The sequence below is a fragment of the Plectropomus leopardus genome, chromosome 9 (assembly GCF_026936395.1).
Source record: "Plectropomus leopardus strain MGB_pleo_1.0 chromosome 9, ASM2693639v1, whole genome shotgun sequence".
Classification (NCBI taxonomy): domain Eukaryota; kingdom Metazoa; phylum Chordata; class Actinopteri; order Perciformes; family Serranidae; genus Plectropomus; species Plectropomus leopardus.
In genome coordinates this window covers 10,431,357-10,451,719 of record NC_142184.1, presented here as the reverse complement: position 1 = coordinate 10,451,719, position 20,363 = coordinate 10,431,357, and the positions used below count along the sequence as shown (strand labels likewise).

At 37.4% G+C, this 20,363-nt stretch overlaps 1 protein-coding gene across 3 annotated transcripts; it reads left to right on the top strand.

Moving 5' to 3' along the window:
• The first annotated feature begins 959 nt into the window (after positions 1–959).
• LOC121947198 (forkhead box protein P1-B-like) lies at positions 960–19,952 on the top strand. 3 transcript variants are annotated; one of them, XM_042492134.2, is made up of 16 exons: positions 960–1,093; positions 4,429–4,569; positions 10,561–10,698; positions 10,791–10,880; positions 12,055–12,175; positions 13,369–13,474; positions 13,603–13,710; positions 14,056–14,143; positions 14,527–14,604; positions 14,712–14,907; positions 15,066–15,142; positions 16,187–16,288; positions 16,483–16,610; positions 17,781–17,835; positions 18,894–19,051; positions 19,151–19,952. In XM_042492134.2, the coding sequence occupies exons 2-16, from the start codon at positions 4,444–4,446 to the stop codon at positions 19,305–19,307; spliced, it is 1,728 nt and encodes a 575-aa protein (XP_042348068.1). In that variant the 5' UTR covers positions 960–1,093; positions 4,429–4,443; the 3' UTR covers positions 19,308–19,952. The 3 variants fall into 3 exon arrangements, with proteins under 3 accessions (XP_042348068.1, XP_042348067.1, XP_042348069.1); XM_042492133.2 differs by having other exon boundaries at positions 14,712–14,913; XM_042492135.2 differs by lacking the exons at positions 960–1,093; positions 4,429–4,569 and adding an exon at positions 7,076–7,219 and having other exon boundaries at positions 14,712–14,913.
• The last annotated feature ends 411 nt before the right edge of the window (positions 19,953–20,363 follow it).

The window sequence follows — 20,363 nt, the reverse complement described above, 5'->3', positions numbered from 1 at the left end:
ATACTGTAATATTTCACATCATGTCTTAAGAAGATGAGAGGTACGAGGAGTAGTTTGCAAGGATGGACTGAGCTGAAACTTCATTAAATTGACAAAATTATTTTAAATTGTTGATCAAACTCTGAATATATTTGTCAATATGTAATCCTGGGACATGTTTGCCTTTAGCATTTATTTTTTCCAGGCGCACTGGAATAATTATTGTTTTTCTCTACCTGTTCTAGCCATGTATTCTTTATCTAATAAAGAGTCCTTGTAAGATCCCTGCAGAAATTGCCTATTTAATTTTGGAGGTCAGCCATTTTATTTGCTCCTCTGTGAGTAGTTTTGTTCCAGCTCCTCTTTTTGTATCATCACACACGAGTTTTTAATATTAAAGTGAAAGGGAAAATGTGGTTAGTTACAGGCTCTCTGATGCCAGCATTGAGAATTATAGCAAGTATAAATAGGCACCAGAGCGAGTACATACAAATATTTAAAAAAGAAATAATCATAAACAAAATAAAATAAAATATATTTGTAAAGAAAAAATGATAAATATAGTCTACATTCAAGATTTGGAAGCATATCAAAGACAATATCCTTAAAACAAAAGGAATAATCGCCAATAAATATTTTTAAATATGAAAATTAGGATGTCTGACCAAAATTTCTCTGTATGAGGACAATTCTAAAATAAGTGTGACATAGTTTAATCTGAATTTTTACAAAACGAGCAATCGTACTCTTATATGTTATGTTTTATATGTCATGATTATATCGCTAAAGGAAACATTTTGCAGGGTAGAATTTGTGAATTCATTTAAACTCCTCATTTTTACTCACTTGATCAGTAACGACCACACTTTTCTGCAAGGCACATTTTCCATTATAGAGCGTTTTTGTTTTTTTGTTATTTTTTGGGGTTTTTTTTTTGGCTATGCGCCATACAGTCTCGCGCATGACGTCACCAATGTTTACTTTTACCTAAGCCACGCCCTCTGTTAGCAACTTGTGGCTAGCTGGCGACCAAGGAAGGCAGCGCTCCGATGCTCCGAGGTCTGTTGCTCAGACACCACCCCGAGTCGAAGACTGTCCGCCCGCACATAACTCGGTGAGTACACGTTAATTCAACCGTGCGCTGACTCTCACTGAATGAAAGTTGTATTTAACGTTACATTAATTTTGACATTACCGGGTGTCAAAACGGAGGGGAGAGGGAAACGTTTCTCACGAGCTAGCGTTTGAACAGGCTGCTAGCTTTTGTTGTGCTGTTGAACGCCTCGCGCAACGTTGGTCGAAAACACTTTTCTGGTCTAGCTAACACGTTGTTAAAAACACGACGCTATGTTTAATATTGTTTAACATACTAACTTTAAAACCTCCATTTTCTTCTGTTTAAATGCCTAGTTGAAGGCTCGCGTAATCAACGCCAACCTCAGACCGCAATGGTTGGTGTTAACGGATATCGACTCAATTCATATCGAGCTCAATGATAAACCGCATTATTTTTGTCAACAAACGTAACCTCAGATCAGATAACGTTTACTCAGAATTTTAAGTATGTTTTAGGTGTTAAGTCGCGTGTGAAATGGTCACTGGGTTATTAGTAAGGACATTAGGAACCCGGGTATTGAACATGTGATCCTACTATTGAGATATCATTATACAAATATACATTAACGCTATTCAAACGTGTTTAAATTGGCCTAGACGATACAAGATTGTGAATGATAATGAATTAATGCGGACTGAAACTTAACTGGTTGAGTGCAACACAATGTGAAATATCGATTAACAATGAAGGGACTTTTATATAGGAAGTTGTATTCATCAGAAGGTTAACACAGTTGGCTAATTGATAATGGGGAAATAAGTTAATAATGGTAATACTTAATGTGTTGTTATACATCACTAACGGAGAACTTAATCCATTTTTGAAATTCACAAATATTATTCCCATGGTATAAGACAGGCCAAAAATTTGAGTGAAAATGAAGAACTCTCTTCCATATCCAAAAACTAAAGTACTAAAACTCAAACTGGTGATTTAATTTCATAGAATATTAAGTCTGGAGCTGCTTCCTTGACAATAATTGGGAAAGATGTTAGAGATGATGGAGTACATGGGTGTATTTTCTATTTCACAACTGCGAACAGTACAATAGAATAAAGCTCATTTGGGTATAAAAAGGACAATCAAATTCTGTGGGTCCATAAAATCATTCATTGTCTATGGAGCAGCTCCAGACTTTTCATCCTATGACCCATCCTAAATTTGAGACTTACCTCTGGTATCTGGTGTTAAGGGAGGGACAGTAGTGTGTTTTCACAAAAATTGATTTCACTTTCCTAGGTCAAGGGAATAACATATTTGAATTCTTCTTTTAGGTGGCACATTCCTTTATTGCTTATGCACTGCAGCAAAAAAGTATGCAGGGTAACTGATTAAAATATATATATTTTTGTTAATGTGATCAAATATTGTTTTTCCAAAGTACTGGCAAATTTTAACTTGCCAAGACTTTAAGTTTATTATTATTAGGGCTCAGTGATGTGGAGAAAATTTATGATCATCATGAATTTTTGATCATATATATCTATCAGTATTGTAGTGTAGGGTTGACAAGTGGTGCTTTCACAAATTATTTTAACATAGCGAAATTTCTTTTAAAAATAATCATCAGTAATGTGGCTGCAATGATTAAGTGAGTAAAGGAAAATAACAGTCACTTTACCGTAATACAGCCTTTAAAACCAGGAAAAGACAAAACTTAGGATATTCCAATATCCAAAATCTTAGACGATATCATCTAATTTTAACACATAGTGTGGTATATTGTTCAGCCTCAGTTGTGATAGAATTTGGAGATTCTTGTTGATTTATCTATTATATCTTTCAAGTTTTTATATTTAAGCATTGGTGCTTTAAAGGTTATTTTGTTTTTTTTCAAGGGGACTTTATGAGATAAGCTTTTTTGTTATTAACAAGGGTCGCCGTAGGCATTTTGAAGATACCAGCTAATAGCCTTTATGTGAAAGCAGATGTAAAAACTATATTCTTCAGTAAGGGGTGCACATTGTTTACTTTTTCTTAAGGAAAGGCCTCTTTACAGTGTTTCCTCTACATTCTTTGAAGAGTGGTGGCCTCCACTGCTGGAGAGTTGCCCCTGTGGTGAGAACACTATAAATAAAGTAAAAATTCATCATGGACTTATTAAACAGTCCTTCCTGAAAATAGCTGCACTGCAGCATGACTGTTCAATTATCAAAATCCCACAGTTCCCAGATAGTATCCGTTTTCAAAATAATGCATAATGGAACTAATGTGGAATGAAACCAGGAATCATCTTGTTCTTTGCCACCAAAATCACCCCTGACTTCTCCAAAAATGTCTACAGGAAACACTGCCCTTTGTCTTCAGAAGTAATCCTGAAACAAAAGTAAACAGTGGAAACCTCAACAACAGCTGCCTGCTTTGATTGGATAGGCTTTAGGTTTATATTGCAGAAATTACCTCAGTTTTTACCATCTAAGTTATGACACATTGCTGCAGCCGGACATAGCTAACTATTCAGTAGTCATCTGTTAGTCATTGTCAAATGTAGGAAACACTGTGCTGTTTTCCCTCTTCAATTTCTGCAGCTAACTGTTGGTAAAGTTTTGGTCATGAGTTTATCTGAGTAGAAGTCTAATCAAATCATCTGTCATATGTTGCCTAAATGTTGGTGCTAGCTCTTAGTGGTGCCCAACTGATTGATTGATGAACAGGCTGATTTCAATTTGTGAATTTAATAGTTGGGTAACCCTGGAAAATAATGACATTATCCTTGAGGCTATGTGGTTTGTTTCATTTAAGGCTTTCTGTGTAGGTTTCCATCTGCTGCTCACATTATTTGTTTGCCCACTTTATTTACCTTTGTTTATGCTGCTTAGCTTTTGACTCAAACACACCCAAGCTGTATACATAAAAGCCTACTTGTGCATTGTACTACCTGCCACGGCCGTTTATCGCACCACCTGGTTAATGGTAAATTGTTCCAGAAGGAAGATATGTTTGCACATAAACACAGACCCAGGGCCCCTGTGTTTACAGTAGTCATGGCAGCACTCGGTTATTCAACAAATAGACCTAGCATGTTCCTCTCTCACTTGTAGAAGAGAATGTTTGTCTTGTTGGGTAGAGCTAAAACTGTAGTTCTTAACTTTTAGTTCCTTTTACATACAACAGAGGCCTCTTTGACATGGTGAATGACTCCATTATTTGGTCATTCAGAGACAATCAAGTGTTGTTATATTTTTCTGAGAGAATGGACCTTATCAACTGATGAAGTAAAAGTCATGTTAAAGACATCCAGAAAGTGGTTTTCTGTTTGTCCGATCACTGTATGTCATTATGTTGTACTGCTTTATACAGTTGTTTTCATTTACATGTATTTCCTCTCTCAGGTCAGTGAAGTCCAGATGCATGAGTCTGGGTCAGAACCAACAAGCCACATCATTCCAGCAAATCAGACCGAGAACGGGAATAATACTGAGAATGAGAGTCGACTGAGGAGCAGCCAGACTCCTCCTCCAGAGGCACCCAGGGTCAGTCATTCCCAGCTGCATCCACATCAGCACTTAATTCCAAAAGGCAAATGTTGTCATAAATGTAGGGCTAATTCTTGTATTTGCACCAAAATATTACATAATTGTACACCTGAGCTGAAATGCTTTGTCGATTAATTGATTTTTAGTTCAACAGAAAATTAAAGAACAGTTCACCCCACAATTATAAGTACATATTTTCCTCTTACCTGTAGTGCTATTTATCAGTCTAGATTGTTTTGGTGTAAGTTACCTAGTGTTGGAGATAATCAGCTGTAGTGATGACAGTCTTCTCTCCAATGTAATGGAACTGGATGGCGCTCAGCTTGTGGTGCTCAAAGCGGCAAAAAAATACATTTGAAAAACTCAACAACAATGCATCTCTCCATAAGTCATGACATGGTTGCTCAAGATAATCCACAGACCTTTTTGTGAGCAGTCTTGCGGAGGAACTAGTTTCTTTTACTACAGTCACCACCTGAATTACTGCGCATATGGAAGTATGCATCTACTTATAGACGAGAGGCTCATGACAGCGCAAGATGTAAACATTAATTGCATCCTCCTTGCCTGAGCTGCAATGTTTGCTAGCTCAGTGGTGCTAGGTGAGCTAATAGTAGATGCACGCTTCCTTCTGAGCAGTGACATGGTTGGTGGGTGTGGTTTCGTAGAAAAAAATAGTCCCTACATGAAACTGCTCACAACAAGGTCTGTGGATTATCTTGAGTAACTGCATCATGATTTGTGGAAAGAGGCATTTCTGTTGAGTTTTTAAGGTTAAATATGCATTTTAGATTTTATGGTGAACTTTCCCTTTAAGTAACTGCTATTTTGACAGTTGCTGTGTTTATTGAGTCCTCTGTCAAGTCAAAATGGCAAACATTTCCTTGCTCTAGCTTGACAGACCTTACAATAATTTGCTGTTTTTTATGTCTTACATGATAGTTAACAGGGTATCTTTTAACTTTGACAAAAACTTAATTTGAAGATATCACCTAGCACTTTGTGACAGACAGTTTTATCTAAATATCACATATCATTAACAAGAAGAATGATTGATAGATTAAGAACAAAATTCTTAATTAACAATCATAATAATCTTTAGTTGCGTCCTTATTCAGGCATATCTCTTTTAGGAGTTATACTGCCCTCAATGTTGTGGGATCAATTCCATTATTGTAGTATATTGATATTATTTTTTATTATTAGAAGAATTTGCTCAAAACAGGAAAGATTCCAACAAAAGTGTGGTGACATTTAAAACAAGGAACACAAAGGTGTGCATCGTCAGGAATTTGGACAGCCGCGTATTGATTTCAGACTATGTTTGATTTTACAGTGTGGACACAAATAAGCCATTTGAAACAACTAGCTTCTCAAATGTCAGGACTTTTTAAGTGGCTTTTTTTTGCTTCATGTGATAGTGAACTGAATGTATTTTGGTAGTGAACTGTTTGTTGGACAAAACAAGCACTTTTCAGAGGTCACTTAGCTGTAGGAAAGCATGGTGGACTTTTTACAGAGCTAACTATTAATCAAATTATTGGCTCATTCATACATAATGAGTAGTTAATTGCAGCCCTGGAGCAAATTTGTTGTGTTCAGAAAAGCTTTTTTTGCTGCTGAGTGCAATTCTAGTACCGTGTTACACCATACAGCTGAAAATGTTTGTTCTCAACACTACAAATATGTGTTGCAACTGATGCTGCTGCTTTTACTCCTCTAAAGTATGAATAGGAGGTGGCCAAAATATCTGTAATTTTGTATCACAATAACAGAATATATCACAATGCAGTAATTATCCTGCAAATTTGATTACAAAATGGTTTAAAGCAAACCGATTATTTGCTTCTTTTATTTGGAACTTCCATACAACAAATAAACAACAGCCTCACATGAGACAACACTTAAATCCTTTAAAAATGGAGGCTTTAAGATTATTGAGAACAATCACGTCTAGTGTCACAGGTTTCTTTATTTACAGTTTAATTCTTCTCCATATCTGACCAAATCACATTACCTTGCAAGGCAGCTAGATTTGCGAGAATTGCAAGATCACGCAAGATTCCAGCCCTGATTTTTCACATAGCATGCCCTGAGTAGCTCCCCTACCAATAGAAACGGTTTTGTCAGATCTCTACCGGTGGACAAATTTCTTCCATTGTACTGCATATACCGTCATATCATCCAACCCTAGCGTGAATCACAACTACTTAAACTACATTTGAATTATGTAAAGCTGTTCTGGTAACATGAGATTGTATCTTCTCTTACCAGTATTCATAGGGCAGGCAGCATACTGTTATATGAGAATGTGGGATACTTTGTTTTGTTTTGTTTTTTTGTTTTTTTTTTCACTTTTAAAGGTGTCCCAGAACATCTGACTTTGAATTTCTCAGTTTCTCCAAACTGCAGTGTTTTATATTTATGCTGAAGGGGAGCACATGGAGGGGGGAGGTTGTACCGAGGTTCAGAAGGGGAGGGAGGGAGAGCAGAGCTCCTGCTGGGCGGAGGGATCAGTGTTATAGTTTTGTTTATGCTCACATCATGTAGGTTAGCGAAGCTCTGTCAGATTGTTAGGCAGAACATTATTGCTGAGCAGCATCTGTTTTTTCAACGCCGAGGCCAGCTTTTCAATGGAGACGATCAGGTTTGTCCAACTCGTTCTGTTTGTTTTATGAGATTAAAATAGAATTCTATTTTTTAATCAAGTTTGTTTAGTTAAAATGTGTCTGTCAGGGAAAATTATGTCACATATCTGTGGTTATTGAATGTGCAAGTTCATATTTTAAAAATTTCCTCTCTTTTTGCAAAAGTCACAGTTTCCCGTGCCACACCTATTTTGGCATATTAGTAAATATTAAATCTCCTAAAAGACGGCAGATTGTGTTTGTTTTTCAGCAAGTTTTCAGTGCTCCTATTTGCTGTCAGTCATCTCAGAGTTCACAAGACCAGTCTTGCGGGAACAGATCCGTGTTTACACTCAGTTGCTCACTGGTATGACTTTCAACAATAACAACAACAGAAGATGTTTGGACTTGCTGGCTGCCATGGCAACAGGGATTAGGCAAAGGCTGTTGTTGTGTTGATGGTGTCCACAGAAAAATAGAGGGGCCAACTGGCTCTGTTTGTGGGATAGACCTGTTTTCATTGCTTTGGTGGCCACCTCTGGAGCATTGAATTTCATAAGAAAGGACAAAGTAGGAGGCAGTCATCTGTTATTGTTAGCCCAAAGCCTGTGTGAAATTCACTGTCAGTTTGTTTACCCGATTCAAAACAGACTCTGCCTCGGAGAGAAATGTTTGTTTGTGGTTCAGACCTTAATTAAAATACGAATCTCAAGTTCTGTTTTCATAAACAGGCTCTGTGTGCTTTCTTATTCATTATTTATATGTCTGTGCAATTTTGATTACTCTGTTTATGTTTACTGTAAACATCCCTTGAGCTGTGAGGCTTGACAGTGAGGGGGATGGTGTGGTAATTGCTGCATGCCTAGCAGAGGATGTTGTTGTTGTTTTTGTGGTACTGGTTGTTGTTGTTGTTTTGATGGAGTTCTTATTCCCCCAGGACATTCAATGTTGTTGTTGTTTTCGTTTGGTTCATTTTTAGCTGAAATGGCACTAGAGCCAAGTTCAGCATGCAAGATGGACCAGTGAACTGAGAATAATAAATAAGGCGTACTGTGAGTAGTAATAGGTTATTTTTTGATTTGGAAAACTAGGCTTTGTGGTGAAGCTGCAACAGTTAGTTGATTGATTGATTAGTCAACCAACAGAAAATAAAGTAGCAATTATTTTAATAGCCGAATCATTGCTTTCACATTTTTAAAACCACAATCTCAGACAATTGCTGGTTCCAGCTTCTCAAATGTAAAAATTTGATGTTTTCCTCTGTCATACATGTTAGTAAACTAAATTTCTTTTGGGTTTCGGACTGTTACTGTGACCAAACAAGACATCTCAAGATGTCACCTTGGGCTGAAGATAATTACAACAGGCGTTTTTTCCCTATTTTTGACATTACATAGATAAAACAAACAGATTGATTGAAAAAATAATCATCAGATTAACTGAAAATATAAATAATAGCAATCTGCAGCCCTGTGTGGGAGTAGTTTTGAAAGTTTGACCCTGAGGAGTCCCTTCTCCCTAATAAGTCATTAACCATCTTTAATACAATCTTTAATTCACACACTACATTTACATGAATGTAATTACAGGGAAAAATATAAGAAAAAAGATAACCGATAACAGATAACGTGCTGGCATTATTCAGGTAAACTGCCTTCTACCATGACCAATGCTGGCATACATAAGGGGTAAAATATTTGATGCTGCATCCAGAAGAGATCTTTTTTTTTAACCATTAGAGCACTTGGACTGACTGTGCTGTTGAGTGGGAGAACAGACTCTGTAGTTAGAGAGCACATGATTTTTTTCTGTGTGTGTTTATGTGTTTAAATTTCACAAATAACCTACTGTTCAGCGGTGGAGACTTAGACCTGCTTGTTTCAGTTTTAGATGAACTACGGATGTAATTATTTTGGAAACAACAAGGATGCACTGATACAAGGTTTTCTTTGTATCCTGCTGCATTGCTGTCACAGTGAAACTTTTCCTTTCTGAAGTCTTTGTCTTGCACGTATTTGGGCTAAAATCCCCGTAAGAAACTCTGTTGAACATATAGTCACATGACCAAGAAATCAGGTTACTCCAGCACAAAGGTATCTGTGTTTCCTGTTTGATAAACCTTTACCTTGATTAAAGAGATGCAGTTTCTTGTTTACATCTAAACGCACTGATTGTCTGCGGTAGGATGCTGTCCATATAGACCAAATGAAAGTAGCTTGCACTCACATTAGGAGTTTCACGGTACACAAAAGTCACCTTTCAGTTTATACCAGGTTTAGGAGTAATGGTTAGGTGTGCGTTTGCTAGGGATTGACAGATTATCGACCTAGCTGACTATCGGAGCCGATATTTGGCATTTTGCCGATTATCTGTATTGGTTTGTTATTTTAATGATTGTTGATAAAATTAATTAAAAAATGCACTACTTTGGCTCTGCTACTATTTTTATTTATTTAAGTTTTTGGAAACTTGCTGTGCATGTTTTTGAAAGTGTCAGTTTTGATTAAACATTTCAGAAAAAAACATATCAGTTATCGGTCTCATTAACTATGCATAATGAGTAAATGTATCGGCCCTGAAAAACCAATGGCAGTTGAACCCTACTTAGTACAGTGGGAAAACTTCTACCCCCAAAGTCATTATGATAGGTTTGTTTTTATTTATTTTAACAGACAGTAGTGAAAGTATCAAAGACAGACAAAATCCTCCTCTTAGGAACGGAGGTAGCATTTTGCCCACTGGTAACTTTGGCAGACTATTTTCATCATAAAAATCTGGAACATTTCAAATACTCCTGTACTACACTGAACAAACACTTTCCCAAAAGGAGACGAGTCACAAAAGGTTATAAAAATGAAAAGCATCTCGTATGCCATGAAATTGAAAATACAAAATAAGGGCTGCTTTTCCTCATCCCAGTGATTAGAACATCTGGGTGAAGTTGTCAAATGTGTGTTTGCATGTTCAATGTGTTTCCACTCGCATATCTCACAACAGTGGAATAATGCTGCCACATTGTCCTTGTCTCATACTCAACTCAACCTGCAAGTGCATCTTCCAGCTTTTCCAGACGTGTCATTTGCATTAGCCGAAGTGTGACTGGCATGCACACAAACCTTGTGTTGTTGTACTAACATAAGCACCTGTGCCGCATGGCAATCTGCCAAAAGTTTCCGGGCAGAGCCACTTCCATATGATGTGCATCAATGTGTATACCGTGTATTCTGCTGTAGACTGTATGAATATACCATTACAGGCCTAACACACATACACACACCCAGAACAGCCTGTCTCTGTTGTGTACATGTGTCTCTTAAATTTTAACTCACCGTCTTATTATATTCTTTTCTTGATGATGCAGGTTCCAGTGTCGTTATCCATGATGACCCCACCAGCAGAGGCCCCACAGCAGTTGCAACAGACATCACAGCAGCAGGTCCTCAGTCCTCAGCAGCTCCAAGCGCTGCTCCAGCAGCAGAAAGCACTCATGTTACACCAGGTAATGCACCTTCAGAGTAGTTCGTTCATTGCTTCCCATTGATCACAGTGCTTTTATTTCTCTTAACTCAAGTTTCATTAACATTTCTGCAGCAACAAATTCAAGAGGTCTTCAAGAATCAGCAAGAGCAGCTAAATATCCAGCTGCTGCAGCAGAAGAATGCTGGGATTGTTAGCCAAGAGGTAACTTTTAATCATTATAGAATTATTGTGATCAGTTCATGAATATTTGATCTTTGTAGCAGTATTTATCAAGGATCTTTTTTTCCTGAATTAGGGACTAGCCTGATTCAGTTAAGTAGTACAAAAGGTTTAATGGCAGAGTACTTATCACTAAAATTATAGTAATTACTCAAACAAAAGCTACCTATCTGCACAGCCTGACATATCTTTTTCAAAATGTCCAATTCTCTGTGAGGAAAAGGAGTTAGAAATCTATCTATGTAGTGTGCCATGAAAAAAACACCTATTAAGGGTGAAGCTGTTACAGTAATAGACCCTAATTACATAGAAGGTGGGGTTTTTTTTAGCTGTGGAGGGCACTTTATGTGTTTTTTTAAGATTAGTTTTTGCTGCTTCTTGCCTTCATTTGGGAGGGCAGTTAAAGCATGAAAGGGGGAGGGAGAGGGGATGACATGCAGCAAAGGTGCAGGTGTTGAAAGGAAGAAAAATAATTTGATGTGCTTTAAGCAGAAATGTGTTCTACGTAGTTTTTATTCAATTAGATGAAAACAAAAGTGCACATTGTTTTCTAGTTCTGTTTGGACTGTTGGAGTCAACAAAAATGGAGCCAAAATTAAAAAGCTTTTGTTTATGTTTGACCAACAGTGAATATTAGGATAAAAATAAGCAGCACCAGACTCAAGTGGATGTTTGTTTCATCTTTAAATAGCTAATAACATCAGCTGATTTCATTACCTTTTTAAACTATGTGATTGACAGCACCTGACTTGATGGCTTCCAGTGAGGCAGAGCTTTGTGTGTGTCACATTTTCAGCCTTACAAATTTTGTCCAGTCTAGAGGACCTACTCATTCTCCATAATTAATCAAATTAATCAATCATCAAATTAATTTATGGTGTGGGGTGGCCTCTAGCTCAAGCGCACAATTTAGCTTCTAAATTGTGCGACCCATATGTCGAGACCTTTGCAGCGGCTGGGTTCGATTCCAGCCTGTGGCCCTTTGCTGTACGTCAGCTGAACTATCAATAAAGGGGGGAAAAAAATAATTAATTTATAGTGGATAAAGATTTCTTTGCTGAATCAAATTGTAGACAAATCCCCAAACAGCCTGTATTTTGAATGAAGAATGAGAAAGGCATTTACTGACAGATGTTGTCTCTTCTCTGTGTCACAGCTGACAGCCCAGCAGATTGCCATCCAGCAGCAGCTCCTTCAGGTGCAGCAGCAACATCTCCTCAACCTGCAGAGACAAGGCCTGCTGTCGGTCCTTCCCACCAGCCCCATCGCAATCCCAGGTATGCTGTGTTACCTTCCTTACTGCATTTCTGTCTAAAGACTTCAGTAAAATACTTTCAGGTACACAGGTTGGTGTTCACTTGTGCTTGACAGTATTCTCAGTTTAAAGTAAACACAGAGGCAAGGGTCAATGTACATTTTCAGACATCAATATGTGTTATACTAACACCTCAGTTCAACACCAACACAAACTGCAGCCTCCAAAATGACCATGAAGTTAAATCAATATGCTCAAAACACAAACTAAGCATTAAAACTTTTATGAAGATAGGATTTATTGCAGGACTGATATATAAGGATACTTGCAGCCTATAGTTGGGTTCATTTGGTCCAGACCAAGGGAGAAAAATTATTCATTCTTGCATGTTAGTTCTGCTCCAGTTCCTGTTTACCCTGGCGTTTTACAAATGATCCCAGAGGAATAAACATGGCGTTCTACAGACTGACAGGTAACTTGCTGATTGGACAGCTTTAGCAATTGACATCTTGCATTAAAAGGATGTGGGGAAATCAAATTATGGTGACTGACAGAAGTTTACGCAGCACTTTAATGCTTTTGTTGTATATTTATGTTCTTTGGTTGCATAAAGAGCTCACAGAAAATAAGTATAATTTTAATAGTATAACAGTATTATTAAACTGCAAATTGACTGCATGTAATTTGGGGCTTGTGACTGTGGGATAGTTGTCACCCTTTTTAATGGACTTAATGAACTGACAAAGAACATGGAGTCAGATACAAGCACAGCAGTTCTAACTTTTGACCTGTTAATCAGGGAGAAGACCTGCACTGACATACTTAAGTGTTACTTTTACCAACATGGCCTTACACAGATCAATTATAAGATAATTTTCTGAACATCTTTCACATATGGATGTATCAGTAGTTTAGCTTTTGAAATTGTGCCAAAATCACATATCTACTATCACTGAATTATGTATTTTGTTTGTTTGCTTTCATGCCACAAACCAACCACGCCAGACTGTCTTGGAGGCGGACAAAAACACACCCTTTCTTAAAGGGTTCAGTTGGTAGCTTTCATACCAGCCGTGCTAACTGGGCAAATAGACTTGAGTTTGTTTTAACTAGGGACGATAACAATAAATCGGTTGCTATCGGCTAATTTAGTTAACTGGTAGTGACACCTCAATGTATTATAACAAAACAGTTTAATTATAAATGCAATTTCAGGCTGTGAGAATGGTAGCATCCTGTCCACTGGTGGAGACACTAGAGAGTCTTCCAGTCAACAATCCACCACCAACGGTCATCACACTCTCCTGAAGAGGAAAGAAAGGTGCAATTTATACTGTCTTCTCAAAGGTTTAGCTTCGATTTATCCTTTTTTTTTAATTGTGCTTGTGCAGTACCAACCTGTTGGCCCTGAGATGTTTCACTAATAGTTGGCTGTGGTACTTGTTGCAGCGGGTCACAGGATGAAAACACACAGAACAGCCATGCACTGTATGGAAACGGCATGTGCAAATGGCCTGGCTGTGAGACTGTCTTTGGAGACTTCCAGGCATTTCTCAAGTGAGTGTTGAAACTTTGCATACCTCTAATGCTAGCGTGATGTTTATCCTCTCTCACATGATGCAGTATAAATCTAATATAGTAAGTACAGGGAATAAATATATTTAAATGTTATATGTAGACACAGGAGCTGTTAATGCCTACCGTCAGGATCTAAAACAAGATCTCCTCTTTTTGTTATTGTGCATTTCTTATTTTGTGCTATAAAACCCTATGTTGAATTTTAATGTCTTTAAAGCTGAAATAAAATGATTCTTGACATCTTATTTTTATGTGCTTTTCCCCCTCTCAGCCTATATAGCCAGTGATTTTCTTCAAGTATATCATGATTTCTTTTTTCTGCAGACATTTGAACAGTGAACACATACTGGATGACAAGAGCACAGCACAGTGTCGCGTGCAGATGCAAGTGGTACAGCAGCTGGAGCTGCAGGTACACATTTGATTATTTTCTTATAACTGAGCATTTATATTTATATTTTAAAATCAAACAACTAAACAAGCAAAACATTTTGATTTATTAACAGCTGTTTACCTTTACAAATATAACTTAACCACTGCTTGGTATAGTCAGTATCTGGTCCTTTTTTTTAACTATTAAAAAGGAAAAGGAAGTGCGTTCCAAAATCTTTAACAGTGCTTGACAAAGCAGCGGTGATGTGTTTTCACAACAGCCCTGGAATCACAACTGATGTTTTTAGATAATTACACTTTCCAGGATGCCAGAAACCGACACTGAATCGTCATTTTTGTCATTTCACACATCGTGAATTTACCAACTCTAAACATCTATTTTGGTCTTCTCCTCTAACACAGTTGAAAAAGGACAAAGAGCGACTGCAAGCTATGATGGCTCATCTGAAGTCCTCTGAACCCAAACCCGCAGCGCAGCCTGTAAGTACCTGCTGTGACCCGCTGTGTTTCCTTCAATTAAAATAAATATTGTTTTGCTTGTAGGTAACACTGATGTTTTCCTGACATAACTGCTTTGTTTTTTTCAGGTAAATCTGGTGTCTAATGTATCCTTCTCCCAGGCAACATTGCCCAAAGGCCCTCCTCCAATGAGTCTATCTCAGAGTGCCACGGCACCATCCACACCCCTGACGCCGCTCTCTGAATCCCCTTCAGTCCTCACTCCCAATAGCATGTTCACTGGAACTCCCGTGAGGAGGCGGTATAGCCGCTCTGTGAGCCAAGGTAACGGTGAGACCATGAATTAGAACCTCATAAAGAAAAAGCATTTTCTTAATAACAAATATTTTTATTTTGTTATTTATTACTTCTATTTTCCATAATTGGAAATGTTATGTTTACAAGGTTACGTCAACATATTGCTTGTTAATGTCTTTCCACAGATATAGTTGATAATAAGGAGTTCTACTTGAGCACAGAAGTCAGACCTCCGTTTACATATGCGTCGCTCATAAGACAGGTAATGTATACTTCACTTTACACAGTCACAAAAAATATTTAAATACCAAGGTTGCTTCAGTCAAGATTTTTGGAGATAATCACCGATTCATGGAAGCGGTATCAGCCAATAGCAATCACAAGGTCTATTTAAAGCCTTTTATTTATCGTGTTGCATTATTTATTTATTTAGCTATTCACAAAAGCATGATATATTAAGTATTAACATGGTATTATGATATATTCCACCCTCTCTTAGAAACACAACACAGCAGCCTATATGTGGTTATTGGGAGCAGCTGAGAGCTGAACAAGTGTAGCTTTCCGGTGGAATAAAATAACAAACTTTTATAGAATAAAAACTATGTTAAAAGCTAAATGTGCACAGCACATCAAGTTAGAATAAAACATTATACTGAAACAATTAGTTCTAATTTTTTAAATTATTTTTTTCATTAAGTTTTAGTCCTGTGCTAAAGGTCCTTATTATTTTTTATTGTACTTTGTCAACCTCATTCTATTTTTTAATCAAGTAATAGTTTTAGTCAATTTTTGTCATTTTGTTAAACGTTAATCAAGGAAAACTAATAATGTTAGTCTAGTTTAAGTTTTAAAAAAAACAGTTGACATTGAAGTAATAGTCATGTTTTCATCAGATTATATGGAACAAATCAGTCAATCTATTTGATCCAAAACTAACAGCTTTGCATATACTGTTAGCGACACCAAACAACACATGCACTCTCTCTTTGTCTCTTTCACTGTCTGTCTCTCTCTCACTCACACGCACACTTGTATTTGCCTAACAGTCTAAAATATTTCATCTACATTTTGGCACCATATAGAGAAATTGTCATAATTTGTGTAATCTGATCTGTGCTTCTGATCGGTCTTTATAGGCAACCAACTTAACTATTTAGAACTGCTAATAATGATAGGTGGTCAATCAATGGAAGCAACCTTATGTAATACTGTTGAAAAAAGGGAATTCGCATATTTAAATGACAATATTAGTCTTCTTATTGTTTCATTTTCAGTATTTCTTACATGTTTTTGGTCTCTTTAGGCTATATTTGAATCACCTCGCAATCAGCTGACATTAAATGAAATCTACAACTGGTTCACAAGAAACTTTGCATACTTCAGGCGCAATGCAGCTACCTGGAAGGTATGGACTGCTTTACATATTGAAAATGTTTGAATTTTAATGTAGAAAACAGGATGTGTACAGAAACATTTGCTTGAATTTACATTTAGTTTTAATGTAACAAGTGCAAGTTCAGTACTTCAGGTATATGTAGAAGTCCTAATGTGTTTTTGGTTTTTTTTGTTCTTTTTTTAAAATTTCCTTTACTCTTCCAGAATGCTGTTAGGCATAATCTCAGCCTCCATAAATGCTTTGTACGTCTGGAAAATGTGAAGGGAGCTGTGTGGACAGTAGATGAGATCGAGTTCCACAGGAGAAGGCCCCAGAAGACTGCTGGTAACGGGTAAGTGTTGGACATGAAGCCAGACATGACTAGAAGTCAGATAAGCTGGTAGTTTCTGACCTTCTAGCCCCACCTAATAAGTACACACAATATTTACTGTAAGCAGGCTTTATAAGGAGTTTCAAAGTCAGTGTGTGCTAGATGCAGTCGGATTGGACATGTTCTCACAAGTAAATAGATACCTTTGTGAACAAACTGAAAATTCACAACCCTGAACGCTCTGAAACACTACTGTCAGCAGGTGGTTGAAAATGCCACGGGATTGTTGTATTTGGCTTGTCATGTCTTGCCACGGTGACTGAAACTCTCTTAACTCATAACAGTGTGGATTTTATAAAACAAACAGACCTGGAAGCGCAGTGTGTATGTTGGCAGTTGCTCATAGTGCCAGCAGCTTGAGGATATCCGGCTAAGCCTCGCCCCCCTTAGTTATTGCTACACCAGTCAAGTTTCCCATTCTGGCTCAGCAGAGTTTATAATGGCAACAGTGGCAGGGTTACCTCTTAAAATTCTTAGATATTTTTGAAACCAAAGATTCCTGAATTCAGACAGAGGTAGACAAAAGAAGTTTTTTTAGACTGCCCAGTGACTGACAATGTTTTCGGCTGATTTCACAACTGTCACTGACAGATTTTCCCAGTTGTAACTAGCAAACTAATTAAACCAATTTATCTCAAGGAGTTGGTTAAAACTGAGGGCATAAGTTTTGTTTCAGCATTGGGATAAATACATATGAAACAGGGGTTTTGGAGTCCACTATCAAGAAATTTCTAGCATCAAACGTCCAATTTCCTGCATTCTGGTGATTTTTTTTACACCAGTTTATGGTGTAAATGTCTTAAATGGGTAAAAAATAAAAGATCTCCCCGACATTCATATTTTTATTAAAGGGGAGACAAATGCACATGTTCCAAACACTGAGGGAGACATGTCGCCTGTCGAGTTGCCTGATGCACAACACTTCAACATGTTCAGAAATCCCAAGCTTGCCGTATGTTTGCTAATCTGTGATATGAAAATCACTGTTAAGGGAAGAACGAGAACGGCCGATTTCAAGTGCACCAAATGTTCTTGGTATAATGCCAGTCCTAGTGCATGATACTTAACTCCAGTCTTTAGGTGTTCATACTCAATTAAATATAACTTTCGGTTGCATCTCTGTACTTATAGATCTCTGCTGAAGAACTCACAGAACCATCAGAACGCGGCTGGGTCTGCGCCTCAGGTAAGAGACATCTGATATTTACCTCACCGAGGGGGTTATTTTTTCGGTTTAGTTTGTTTGTTAGCAGGATTGTGGAAAAACTACTGGCTTGACTTTCATAACAATCAGGGGTAAGTTGTAGCATGAGTCAAGGAAGAACTTTTGGCGTTGATATGAATCAAGTGGGACGATACACAAATTATTTTCCGCTTTTGTTAACATCATATATCTTCAATTCCAGCGTATGGTTATAAAATTCAAACAAAAGCATACACATGTAGTTAGTCACACTTCATACAGAAAGCAGTTGTTATGGAGCTGTCGAGAATAGTGGTTTCATCGAAAAACTGCCACAATTGTAAAACCATGTGTTTAAATATGAATGTCCTATTCATACTGGTTTGTATAATATGTTTTTTTGTTCAATATTAAAATTAATATTTGATTTAAAAATGTGTTCCTGGCCGCAGGTTCAATTCTGGCCTCGGCCGTTTGCTGCATGTTTTCCCCTCTCTCCCCCTTTCACACTTCACGTTTCCCATCAATTGAAGGCATAAAAGCGCCCCCCCAAAAAAACTATGTTTATAATGATAACAATAATTATAATAATACGTTTTGCAACACTCAAGAACTAAAAAATAAAATACAAAAAAATTACAATAAAATAATGTTACAGATCAGTAAAAAATAATAAAAAGAGATGCAGAGATGTGCAGAAATGTTTGGCAGGGAATGTGCAGACGTTCACAGTAGAGCAATATATGTTGTGTATGTAAATATTTCCGATATAGAGAAACATATGAATGTCGACAGCTGAGATGATGAGGGTGACAGATTTCTAATAGCTTTGGAAATTCTTTATATACAGACATACATTGTGGGTGCACTTGCAGATTTACATATCAGAAAACTGGACCATTGACCATATTGTCCGAGTGACCTTCTAGTTTTAGCCTTTTTTAGTGTAGTATGAATTAAGATAACATATTTAACTTTTCCACCTTTTTTATATTGCAGAAGTCTGAGAATTGTTGATGCAGTGTTATAAGTATTAAAGCTGAGAATGTTTACTTTTTCAGAGTGGTGGTCTGGACTGTCTCTACAACGCAGCCTCTATTGGCAGCATCCCGTTTCACTCCCTGCCTCATGTTCTCCAAGAGCAGATGAACGGAGCGCTGGCTAATGGATCTGGATACCAAAGTGACAGCAGTGCAACACAGTCCCCCCCACAAGCTTTGTAAGTGTCAGCTCCAGTGCATCGTTCTCTGACTCTGCTGTGATTTAATGTAATTTTCTGATAACACATTCTAATTACATCTCTTTTTTTTTTAATCAGCATTAAAGAGGAGCAAGAGGATGAGGAGATATGTGAAGGTTACCCCTATGAATCCCCAGAGAGCACAGACGAGCACGGCCACAGCCCAGAGATGAACCACGATGAAGACAGCCCGGAGAGGCCCAATCTCCATTTCGATCGTGTGCCTTCTCTCTGACTGTGAGGTCCAAACTTGCCACCACAAGGCCGCCTCACTCACAGCCCTTGTGACTTTGTACTCCAAAATTTTCCAAAAAAACACAACTGCTTCATCTACATAACCAAACACTCTCCTTGGGGAAATTTTTATCAGCATTTTTTTTTAATCTAGCTCAATTCTTTCTGTACAGTAGAGTGAGATCACAAATGTCTGTTCATGATTTTTTCTTATTTTATATATGTGTGTACACAAAAGGACCATGATGAGCAGAGAAGCCAAAGGAAAGGGAAAATTGATAGTTAGCACTTCACAATGAAAAGTTTCCCCCCCTCTGTATAGCTACTTTATGCTACGCTGGGGCCACACTACCTGATTTTATTTTAGTAGTCATAATATATTAAGATTTGTAGAGGAAGTTAAAAAATATTGCTTTAAAAATGGAGATGTTCACTGCCAACATGATCTGATATATTTGTATTTAAGGTATAATCAACTGATGAAAAGAATACGTAGCTTCTTTATACTTGTTGGTCTTTTTCACCCCTTCCACGAACATTGCTAAAAAATTGCTCTAACTGAGCTTGTAAGAGTAGATAATATAGATTTACCATTATTGTAAACCAATGCATCTCTATGAATAATAAATCCCTCATGAAAAATGTGTATACTGTATGTGTCTTTGATCTAGCTATGCGTCCACGCCAGCAATAGCCATGGCCTGAGGCAATATGCTTTCAGGTTGTCCGTCCTGTTCTCCTAAATGGGATATAAATGGGTTATCTCAAGAGCACCTTGACGGAACTTCTTCAAATTTGGCACAAACATCCACTCGGATGGTTATAGGTGAAAGGTCAAGGTCACCTTGACCTTGTCTATCCCATTCTTGTAAATTTTATATCTTAAAAACTTTAAATTTTTTTCAAATTTGTCACAGATGTTCACTTTGACTCATAGACAAACTATTTAAGGCTGGTCAGAGGTCACATCCACTGTGACCTTGCATCCATCTCCTTCTTTTAGATATATATTTTTTTTTGCTTTTTGCCTTCATGCACATGCACCGCAGAGCCACAG

Bases quoted from the DNA above. Each gene is read 5' to 3' on its own strand.
- LOC121947198 (XM_042492133.2), top strand. From the start codon at position 4,444: ATGCATGAGTCTGGGTCAGAACCAACAAGCCACATCATTCCAGCAAAT. The intron at 13,711-14,055 runs GTGAGTGTTGAA...TTTTTTCTGCAG, and splicing joins GACTTCCAGGCATTTCTCAA to ACATTTGAACAGTGAACACA. The intron at 16,611-17,780 runs GTAAGTGTTGGA...CTGTACTTATAG, and splicing joins CAGAAGACTGCTGGTAACGG to ATCTCTGCTGAAGAACTCAC.